Genomic DNA, 12,062 nt, shown 5'->3' on the forward strand with positions numbered 1-12,062 from the left:
AAGGAGCAAAACTCTTTAAGGGGTGCAGGAGGAGAGGGACCTGGGTGTATGCGTTCACAGATCATTGAAAGTGCTAGGACAGGGGGAGAGAGAAGTTAATAAAACATGCAGTGTCCTGGGCTTTGAGTACAAGAGCAAGGATGTCATGTTGAACTTAGAGTAGGCACTGGTTAGACCTCAGCTGGAGTATTGTGTTCAGTTCTGGGTGTCACACTGAAGGAAGGATGTGAACGCGTAGGAGAGAGTGCAGAAGAAGTTTACAAAAATAGTTCCAGGGATGAGAAACTTCAGTTACGAAGATCGATTGGAGAGGTTGGGACTCTTCTCCTTGGAGAGAAGAAGGCTGAGAGGAGATTTGATAGAGATGTTCAAAATCCCTGGACAGAGTAGACAGGGAGAAACTGTTCCCTCTTGTAAAAGGGTTGAATGAGAGGGCACAGATTTGAAGTGACTTGCGAAAGAAGCAAAAGTGATTCTAGCGAAAACGTTTTCACGCACCGAGTGGTTGGGGTCTCAAAGGCACTTCCCTGAAATGTGGGAGAGACAGGTTCAATCGAGGCATTCAAGAGGAAACTGGATGATTATTTGAATTGAAACAATGTGCAGGGGTCCGGGGAAAAGGCAGAGGAATGGCACGAAGCCATAACGCTCATTTGGAGGGTTGATGCAGACACGACAGGCCGAATGGGCAGCACGGTAGCACAGTGGTTAGCACAGTTGCTTCACAGCTCCAGGGTCCCAGGTTCGATTCTCGGCTTGTGTCACTGTCTTTGCGGAGTCTGCCCGAGATACATTCTCGGGTTTCCTCCGGGTGCTCCGGTTTCTTCCCACAATCCAAAGATGTGCAGGTTAGGTGGATTGGCCATGCCAAATTGCCCTTAGTGTCCAAAAAATGTTAGGTGGGGTTACTGGGTTACAGCAATAGGGTGAAGGTGTGGGCTTTAAGTAGGGTGCTCTTTCCAAGAGCCGATGCAGACTCGATGGGCCAAATGGCTTCCTTCTGCACTGTAAATTCTAAGAATTCTGTGATTCTGCACCGCAACAATCTGTGATTCCGTGATCCTGTGATGAAGGAGCATGCATGCAAGGCACATACCCATTCCTGCCCCCGCGACCTGCCAGGGGTTGGACTTAATTTCAAGGCACGTACTTCAACCACTTCCACTATGACATGGCGCCTCTCCATCATGCTGAACATTTTGAGCCGAACTAAGGACAGCAGAATTTCCCAGATGGACTTTTACATCAATCCAACAGCTACTATTGCCGACATTCATTCCAAATGTGGTTAATTTAAAAAGCTGCTCTGGTGGAATTTAAATTCATACCTTTGGATGTTGAGTCCAGTAAGATAATTAGTGCGTTACTGTTCCCTCTGCGAAGAAAAGGCCCCCAGTCTGTTCATGCACTCCAGATAGAAATAACCTTGTAGTCCTGATATCAAAACTTTCTCCGCCAAATCTATGTTGGGATGAATCATACGTTTCTGCCGTCGAACTCATGCATTTTTAAAATTCCCATTGCAAAAATAATGACAGTTCCTCAGATGTCCTAGAATAGAAAGAGGTTATGTCAAAAAATGCAACAGCAGCAACAGCTGCGGGAGAGGAGTCTCTGTTCTCAATTACTCCTTCACGCTAAATAAGATGCACCCAGCAGTCAGCTGGCCACCAGAAGTAACAAGTAAGGACAGAGCTCCACAAACCTGCGAACGGTGAAAGCTTATTAATCGCCTGTGATGAATAGCTCCTGTTTCAAAAGTGACAACAGTATAATTCAGCTAGAACTGCCTCCTCATAATGCTGGGGAAGGGAATAAACTCGGGTCCAACTACTTCTCCTGTTTGAAGACTTCTTCTCAATTTGTTTGAAGCTCCTGTGGTGTAACAGTTATTTTCTTCACCCTCCCATGCCCCCCCACCCCCCGCCCCCGTTGACGCTCGCTGAGGCTCACTTTCACAAGCACCCTGTTTCTTTATGCAAGTCAACATTCCGCAAGAACAAGTTCTCACAGTGGTCATAATGGGCAAGAGAGTCACAGGAAAGCAGCAGATGGCGTGACCCGAGTTGCAGGTGATAGGATGGGTGGTGAGGGAGGCGGATCAGAAACTGAGCGGTTCCCTCGCTGTTGCTCCGCCACCTTAGCTCGTCGAATCAACCGTCAGATGGCCAATTAGTGGCCGTCTGACAGGAAGGTAGCCAATTAGAGGTGCAGAGGGGGGAGGGGCTCCACACCCAATCAGGTCCAGGACGTATGGGTCAGAGGGGTTATGCCGTAGGAAGTCAGTCACGGCTACAAATCTAAACAACCTTCTCTCAGAATCTGTCTTTATTTTTTATTGAAGGCTCACTAATAATAATAATGATAATCGCTTATTTTCACAAGTAGGCTTCAATGAAGTTACTGTGAAAAGCCCCGAGTCGCCACATTCCGGCGCCTGTTCGGGGAGGCCGGTACGGGAATTGAACCCACGCTGCCTGGCATTGTTCTGCATTACAAGCCAGCTGTTTAGCCCACTGTGCTAAACCAGTCTCAAAATACTGTGGCTGCAAAAACTGTGGCTACAAGAGCAGGTCAGAGGCTGGGAATTCCATGGAAAGTAACTCGCCCCCCTGACTTCCCAACAGCCTGTCCACCACCTGCAAGGCACAAGTCAGGAGTGTAATGGAATATTCTCCACTGCCTGGATGAGTGCAGTTCCAACAACACTCAAGCAGCTCGACACCATCCAGGACAAAATGGCACCCGTTCCACAAACACTCACTCCCTCCAGCACTGATACATTGCAGCAATGTGTACCATCTAGAAGGGCAAGGGGAAAAGATGCACAGGAACACCCCCACCTTGGAGAAGCAAGTTCCGCTCTCCAAGTCGTAGACCATCCTGACTTGGAAATATATCACTGCTCCTTCACTGTCACAGGGTAATAATCCTGGAACACCCTCCCTAACAGCACAATGGGTGTACCTACACCACATGGACCGCAGCGGTTCAAGAAGGCAGGTCACCACCATCTTCTGAAGGGAACTTCCGATGGGTGGTAAATGCTGGCCAAACCAATAATGCCCACATCCCGTGAATGAATAAATAAACAAAAGAACTCAAGAGTTTTGCAAAAAATAGACCACCAATTTCACCAGCAGGCTAGGGCAGCACGGTCGCCCAGTGACTAGCAGAACTGCCTCAAGGGGCCAGGGACTCGGGTTCGATTCCAGCCTTGGGTGACTCTCCGTGCAGAGTTTGCACTTTCTCCCCGTGTCCATTCCTGTGTTTCCTCCGGGTGCTCCGGTTTCCTCCCCCAGTCCAAAGAAGTGCATGCTAGGTGGATGGGCCATGATCAATGCGCAGGGTTACGGTGATCGGGTGGGGGCCTAGGTAGAGTGCTATTTAGGAGGGTCAGTGCAAGATCTGATGGGCCTCCTTCTGCACTGCAGGGATTCTAGAGGCACTGTTGCTACAAGTGGTCATGCTCCTGATGACAGGCCTCTTCTTCTGCCCATGGACTGTATTGTCTTAGCTGCAATAAAACACTCCCAAACATTTCCCTAGCCAAAACCCGAAAAATGCAGCGCGCAATGGGAAACTGCAAACAGTTGAGTCATTAACAAGCTTGTGGTGAACCACGTATTGCTATTATATACATATATTTACCGTTATTCGTCCTACTGTTATCCACCACTGTATATATGTTCACTGTTGTTCTTATTCACTGTTACTTACTGTTGTTGTGTTGATGCTTCTGTTGGCTCCATCTGTGGCTCCGCCCCTCGGGGGAGGTATATAATTGGCAGACCTGTGGCTAGCTCTCAGTGCGGGAGCAGCAGCAGGCTGGCATACTTCTTAGCTTATTAAAACCACTGTTCTCTCCTACAACCCGACTTGTGTGAATTGATGGTCCATCAAAGCTCAATAGCTTGTTAGTTAGTAATTTCAAGATGGCAGGCCGGCTGCCATTTTCCATACCTGCCCGCCTTCCATAATTTAGGAGACTGGCGAGATAATGTTGTGTTACAGACCCGACACGACCATGTCCTAGTCCACATTACGAGCAGGGGGTGACTGTAAAATCCAGCTCGGTGGATCAGTAGCCCCATGGATTACGTGGTTTGAGCTGATCACTGGTTTGACTGGAGGATGATTTAAAACATTTCAGTTCTCCCCCCTCCCACATTGACATCTTGGGTGAATAGGGCAGGCGATCGTTCGGCTCGGTTTAACTGAGTAAAGCTCGTACTGGTTGCCTGAGTGGGCACTAACCCTGGGGAGGAGGTGAAAGTAGATTCAATGATAGCTTTGAAAAAAGAATCACAGAAGGAGGTCTTTCGGCCCATCGTGTCAGCACTGGTTCTCCAGACGAGCATCACGACTTAGTGCCATTCCCCTACCTTTTCCCCGTATCCCTGCAAATTGTTTCTCTGCAAATAATCATCTAATGCCCTCTTGATGCCTCAATTGAACCTGCCTCCACCACACTTCCAGGCCGTGCATTCCAGACCCCAACCACTCATTGTGCGAAAAAGATTTTTCTCGTATCACATTTGCTTCTTTTGCAAATCACTTTAAATCTTGTGCTTGAACCTTTTATGGGCGGGAATAATTGTAGAAGGGACTTTAGTTGGCGGATTAGTTCCCTTAATACTCTGTATTAATTTTAACCGGCTACTTGACTATATTTCATGGACGTGGGCACTTGGCAAAGCATGATGGATATTTAGCCTTATTTTTAGTCAAGAAGTTCTGTATGCAACAGTCAGAAGGTCATACAATGTAAACAAGCGTACAGCTGCACATTGTTTTGCTGACAGCAGACAATTGTTATTTTTCTTAGGCGAGGAACTCAAGTCCTGTTATTAAACTCTAACTGTGGCCTGCTCACTTCTCTGTCTTTTTGCTAATCTACAGAATGCCTTTTGTCCTAGATATTGCTTATGAATTGCTTGCCTTACTTCTGTAAAGCAGGGACATTTGGAATGACTGTGGTCTCTCTATTCCCCCACGAACTTTGTATTAAATAAAGGCACTTTGGCGAAAACGCGAAGTGCTGACAATAATTTCTTCAACAATAATTTCTCCCTTTCTACTCTGTCCAGCCCCCATATGATTTTGAACATCTTTATCAAATCTCTGCTCGGCCTCCTTCTCTCATCGAATCCCTGCGGTGCAGTTCGGCCCATCAACTCTGCACCGACCCTCCGAAGGAGCACCCCACCTAGTTCCCCCGCCATCCCCATAACCTAACCTGTGCATACCTGGACACTAATCGGCAATTTTAGCATGGCCATCCCGTGTCTGCGTGGGTTTCCTCCGGGTGCTCCGGTTTCCTCCCACAGTCCAAAGATGTGCAGGTTAGGTGGATTGGCCGTGATAAATTACCCCTTAGTGTCCAAAAAGGTTAGGCGGGGTTACTGGGTTACGGGAATAGGGTGGAGGTGTGGGCTTAAGTCGGGTGCTCGTTCCAAGGGCCGGTACAGACTTAATGGGCCGAATGGCCTCCTTCGATGCTGTAAATTCTATGGGAGGGGTGCAGACACACAATTGGAAAATCACGCCCTGTGAGTTTAATTTTTGACCGTGGTTGAATCGTTAGGCTGATGCTAGCCTTAATTGTCCAGCTTTAACGCTGATGTCATTGATGAAATTTAATTTAATTTGCCAGGTCATGTGCTCGTGGTGCGTTGGCATTACTATTCCTCCTCGGAGCGACCTGGACCTTCGGCGTTTTGCACATTATCATGGGATCCATGGTAACGGCGTACCTTTTCACCATCTCCAACACATTCCAAGGGATGTTCATCTTTATATTCCTCTGCGTCTTGTCAAAGAAAGTAAGTGACATAGAAATGGCATAGACAATGGCACGGAAAGTCATGTATCCAAATTTGCTGATGACACAAAGTTGGGTGACATTAAAGGCACTGTAGATGACAGCAAAAAATTACAAAGGAATATTGATAGACGAGATGATTGGGCAAAACGTAGTCAGATAGATTTCAACGTGAGCAAGTGTGAGGTGATTGTTTTTAGACCAATAAAGGATAGATCAGGGTATATTAGAACATAGAACATACAGTGCAGAAGGAGGTCATTTGGCCCATCGAGTCTGCACCGACCCACTTAAGCCCTCACTTCCACCCTATCCCCATAACCCAATAACCCCTCCTAACCTTTTTGGTCACTAAGGGCAATTTATCATGGCTAATCCACCTCACCTGCACATCTTTGGACTACTATTCTCGATAGTATGAAGTAAAATTCAGTTGATGTCCAAAGATACACGGGCGTTCAGGTACATAGATCTTCAAAATGCTGCGAACAAGTGAAGTAAGTAATCAAGAAGGCTCATGGAATGCTGGCCTTTATATTGAGAAGACAGGAGTATAAGGACACAGAGGTTATGGCTGCAGCTTTACAGAATGTTCCTTCGACCCCACTTGGAGTACTGTGATCAAATCAGCACCACATTAAGGAAGATAGTTTGAGTGTGTCTGATCTTTACAAGCAAGTTTGTGTCTTATTACAATGGTTTTTACAAGCGTCCCCTGATGGAGGCATGTTCCGCCTTTTTTGCTTGCACGCCCCCCCCCCCCCCCCCCCCCCACTGTTTTTTAATTTTTTTGTTGTTAATTGTTGGGGGGAGGGTGCTGCGTGGCCCTTCACCTCCTCCCCTTGCCCCCATGCTTTGTTTTGTGCCTTCTTTGGGATCCCTTCCCTCCCCTCCCCCCATCCCCACCCCTCCCCCGTCCCATTCTCGTGTACGTCCACTTTGTAAATATAATGTGCTTTATATGTTAAACTGTTAAAGTTGAAAAATGCCAAAAAGAATATTTTTTTTAAAAAGGAAAGATATTTTGGCCTTGGAGGGAGTGCAACCAGGGCTTCAGGGGTTTATGTTATGAGGAGAGATTAGACAAATAAAGCCTGTTTTCCCCAGAATTTAGAAGGTTAAGGGGTGATCTGGCCAAAGTCTTCAAGATATTAACAGGAAAAGACAGGGGGCGGGATTCTTCAATGATGGGGCTATGTCCCCACACCGGCGTTAAAAGCGTCGCCAACCACTCCGTCTTCAACGGTCCCTGATAATGGGGAATGCTCCCCTTCCTAGGGGGTTAGGTTGGCACCGGAATGGTCCCCACAGCTCAAGCCGGCGCGGAGCGGCCCGTGCGAGTTCGTGCATGCATGGAATGGCCGGCGTATTTCCACGCATGCGCGCTAAGGCCGGCGTATTTCCACGCATGCGCGCTAAGGCCGGCGTATTTCCGCGCATGCGCGCTCAGGCCGGCGTATTTCCGCGCATGCAGGGGGTTCCCTTCTCCGCGCCGGCCCCGGGCAATATGGCGGAGCCCTACAGGGGCCGACATCCAAGAGTTGGATGCTCTTTCAGAGGGCTTTCTTAATTCGAATAGTTTGGATGGGGCTGTTTTTATCCAGGGTGTGCAAGACGCTTTCCTCACACAATATGTGGATAGACTGACAAGAGGCGGGGCCACATTGGATTTGGTACTGGGTAATGAACCGGGCCAAGTGTTAGATTTGGTTGTGGGAGAGTACTTTGGAGATAGTGACCACAATTCGTTGACTTTCACTATAGCAATGGAGAGGGATAGGAACATACGGCAGGGCAAGGTTTATAACTGGGGGAAGGGTCATTACGATGCGGTTAAGCAAGAATTGGGGAGCATAAGATGGAAACGGGAACTGTCAGGGGTAGGCACAATTGAGATGTGGAGCTTGTTCAAGGACCAAATACTGTGTGTCCTTGATAGGTATGTCCCTGTCAGGCAGTGAGGGAACCATGGTTTACAAAAGAGGTTACGGCACTTGAGGGATACACGATAGCTAGGAAGGAGTTCAAGAAAGGGCTTCGGAGAGCTAGGAGGGGGCATGAGAAGTCCTTGGTGGGTTGGATCAAGAAAAACCCCAAGGCTTTTTACACTTATGTGAAGAATAAAAGAATGACCAAGGTGAAGTTAGGGCCGGTCAAGGACATTAGTGGGAACGTGTGCATGGAGTCTGAAGATATAGGAGAGGCCCTAAATGAATACTTTCCTTCAGTGTTCACAAAGGAGAGGGGTCATGTTGTTGAGGAGGATAGTGCAATACAGGCTGGTAGGCTGGAGGAGGTAGATATTCGGAAGGAAGATGTGTTAGAAATTTTGAGAAATGAGCCTGATGGGATATATCCTAGGATTCTTTGGGCGGCGAGGGATGAGATTGCAGAGCCTTTGGCTTTGATCTCTGTGTCCTCACTGTCTACAGGAATAGTAAGAAGTCTTTCAACACCAGGACCTGAGGAAGGAGCAGCGCTCCGAAAGCTAGTGACATCGAAACAAACCTGTTGGACTTTAACCTGGCGTTGTAAGACTTCTTACTGTGCTCACCCCAGTCCAACGCCGCCATCTCCACAAACAGTAATAGTGCCAGAAGACTGGAGAGAGGCGAATGTTGTCCCCTTGTTCAAGAAAGGGAATAGGTATAACCCTGGGAATTATAGGCCAGTTAGTCTCACTTCGGTCAAATGTAAATTATTGGAAAGGGTCCTGAGGGTTAGGATTTATGATCATTTGGAAAGATACACCTTAATCCAGGATAGACAGCACGGATTTGTGAGGGGTAAGTCTTGCCTCACAAGTTTGATTGTATTCTTTGAGGAGGTAACTAAGTACATAGATGAAGGTAGAATAGTTGATGTCGTATACATGGATTTTAGGCAGGCGTTTGATAAGGGCCCCATGGTCGGCTCATGCAGAAAGTAAGGAGGCATGGCATAGAGGGAAATTTGGCCAATTGGATCAGTAACTGGCTATCACATAGAAGACAGAGGATGGTGGTAGATGGTAAATTTTCATCCTGGAGCCCAGTCACCAGTGATGTACCACAGGGATCAGTGCTGGATCCTCTGCTATTTGTGATTTTTATCAATGACTTGGATGATGGAGTTTGAAGGGTGGGTTAGTAAATTTGCTGATGACACCAAGATTGGTGGAGTAGTGGATAATGTGGAGAGCTGTTATAGGCTGCAAAGAGACATTGATATGATGCAAATTTGAATGTGGATTACAGGGTTAACGGCAGGGTTCTGAAGAATGTGGAGGAGCAGAGAGATCTCAGAGTTCATGGCCATAGATCTCTGAAAGTTGTCATCCAAGTGGATAGAGCCGTGAAGAAAGCCTATAGTGTGTTAGCATTTATTAACAGGGGGATTGAGTTTAAGAGCCATGGGGTTATGCTGCAACTGTACAAGACCTTGGTTAGACCACATTTGGAGTATTGTGTGCAGTTCTGGTCACCTCATTATGGGAAGGATGTGGAAGCATTGGAAAGGGTGCAAAGGAGATTTACTAGGGTGCTGCCTGGATTGGAGGGTAGGTCTTATGAGGGAAGGTTGAGGGATTAAGGGCTTTTCTCATTGGAGCGAAGGAGGATGAGAGGTGACTTAATTGAGGTGTATAAGATGATGAGAGGGATTGATAGAGTGGACGTTCAGTGACTTTTTCCTCGGGTGGATGTAGCTGTTGCAAGGGGGCATAACTATAAGGTTCATGGTGGAAGATATAGGAGGGATGTCAGAGGTAGGTTCTTTACTCAGAGAGTGGTTGGGGCGTGGAACGCACTCCCAGCTATGGTAGTGGAGTCGGACACTTTAGGAACTTTCAAGTGGTTATTGGATAAGCATATGGAGTGCACTAGAATGATTGGGAGTAGGTTGATTTGATCTTAGTTTCAGACTAGTTCGGCACAACATCGTGGGCTGAAGGGCCTGTACTGTGCTGGACAGTTCTATGCTCTCGGGCCGGTACAGACTCAATGGGCCGAATGGCCTCCTTCTGCAGTGTAGGAATTCTATGGTTCTACGGTTCTAACTGGGGGGCATAGCCTAAAAATGAAGGGCAGACCATTCAGGAGAGATGATAAGAAACTCTTCGACAAACAAAGGGTGGTAGAGTTTTGGAACTCTCTTCCACAAACGGCAATTGATGCTGAATCAGTGGTTAATTTTAAATTTGAGAGAGGTAACTTGTTGTTAAGCAAAGGTGTTAAGGGGTGTAATCCAAAGGCATGTATATGGAGTCAGGCCACAGATCAGCCAAGATCTCATTAAATGTCAGAGCAAGCTGAAGGGGCTGAATGGCCTTCTCCTGTTCCTATGTTACCTCTCAACGAGGTGGTAAACATTTGGAAGGTGAAAGGAGGTGGATCTTATCTGGTTTAGCACACTGGGCTACATCGCTGGCTTTTAAAGCAGACCAAGCAGGCCAGCAGCACGGTTCAATTCCCGTACCAGCCTCCCCGAACAGGCGCCGGAATGTGGCGACTAGGGGCTTTTCACAGTAACTTCATTGAAGCCTACTGGTGACAATAAGCGATTTTCATTTCATTTCATTTCTCGGAGGGGAAATGCATCAATATTTTAACACTGTTGTCAATGTAGACAAGAAGGATGATGAAAGAAAGACAGAGGACCTTTCATAAACTCAGACCAAAGTGTTTTACAGCTTGTGAGGTATTTTTGTGGCGCATAGGCATTGTTGCAATGTCAATTAGCGCACAGCCAGGTCCACAAACAGCAATGAGACAAGTGACCAGATAAATTGCTTAACGTGTTTGCTGAAGGATAATTGTTTGCCAGGACATGAGGGGAAATCCCCAATTGGGGGTCTGGGTTCAATATCTCAGCTGAAGGGTGACACCACCGACACTGCAGCACTCTCTCAATGCTGCACTGGAGCGTCAGCGAAGATTGGTGTCAGCCCAAGTTTCTAGAGTGGGGCTTAAACCCAGAATCTTCTGACACACCAGCAGGCAAAACTAATTTGTTCAACTTTATTAGGGGGCAGAGGACTATTAAACAGAGGAAGTCGAGTGATAACTGCTACACATTACTGCTCCCAGCCAAAAGCTCTGCCCAATCGGAGCACAAACAGGGAAGTTTAATTTGACCAGTTCAGATCCTCAAGGATTTACTGTTCTCAATTTTGATGGGTTACAATGGAACCACGTGACACGTTGCAATGTAGAAACTACATTGAAAGCTTTTTGTTCACTTTGTTTTGGTTCTTCGAAAAACCTCAAAGGGAGGTCATGTCTGACAAATCTGTTAGAGTTCTTTGAGGAGGTAACAAGGAAGTTAGTCAAAGGAGAACCAGTGGACATGATTTATTTAGACTTCCAAAAGGCCTCTGACAAGGTGCTGTATAGGAGACTGTTAAATACGTTAAGAGCCCATGGTATTAAGGGTAAGATCCTGGCATGGATAGAGGGTTGGCTGACCGGCAGAAGGTAGAGATAAAGGGGTCTTTTTCAGGATGGCAGCCGGTGACTAGTGGTGTGCCTCAGGCGTGTGTGCTGGAACCACACCTTTCACAATATACATTAATGACCTGGAAGAAGGAACTGTTGCTAAATTTGCAGATGATACAAAGATCTGGGGCGAAATTCTCCCCCAACGGCGTGATGTCCGCCGACTGGCGCCCAAAACGGCGCCAATCAGACGGGCATCGCGTCGCCCCAAAGGTGCAGAATGCTCCGCATCTTTGGGGGCCGAGCCCCAACATTGAGGGGCTAGGCCGGCGCCGGAGGGATTTCCGCCCCGCCAGCTGGCGGAAACGGCCTTTGTTGCCCCGGCAGCTGGCGCGGAAATGACATCCCCGGGCGGCGCATGCGCGGGAGCGTCAGCGGCCGCTGACAGTTGTCCGCGCATGCGCAGTGGGGAGAGTCTCTTCCGCCTCCGCCATGGTGGAGACCGTGGCGGAGGCGGAGGGGAAAGAGTGCCCCCACTGCACAGGCCCGCCCGCGGATCGGTGGGCCCCGATCGCGGGCCAGGCCACCTTGGGGGCACCCCCGGGGTCAGATCGCCCCGCGCCCCCCCCCCCCCCCCCCCAGGACCCCGGAGCCTGCCCACGCCGCCTTGTCCCGCCGGTAAATACCTACTTTAATTTACGCCGGCGGGACAGGCAATTTCTCGGCGGGACTTCGGCCCATCAGGGCCGGAGACTCGAGCGTGGGGGCCCGCCAACCGGCGCGGCCCGATTCCTGCCCCCGCCGAATATCCGGTACCGGAGACT

The 12,062-nt window shown here is 48.3% G+C and overlaps 1 protein-coding gene across 1 annotated transcript in view; it reads left to right on the top strand.

The window, feature by feature from the left end:
• Positions 1-12,062, top strand: part of adgrl4 (adhesion G protein-coupled receptor L4) — a 168,190-nt gene that overhangs the window by 144,761 nt on the left and 11,367 nt on the right. The window contains exon 14 of the mRNA XM_072510372.1: positions 5,657-5,825. Coding sequence (XP_072366473.1) covers positions 5,657-5,825 — 169 coding nt within the window. The remainder of the gene's footprint in view (positions 1-5,656; positions 5,826-12,062) is intronic.

Source organism: Scyliorhinus torazame, chromosome 7 (assembly GCF_047496885.1).
Source record: "Scyliorhinus torazame isolate Kashiwa2021f chromosome 7, sScyTor2.1, whole genome shotgun sequence".
In the NCBI taxonomy this organism is placed as follows: Eukaryota; Metazoa; Chordata; class Chondrichthyes; order Carcharhiniformes; family Scyliorhinidae; genus Scyliorhinus; species Scyliorhinus torazame.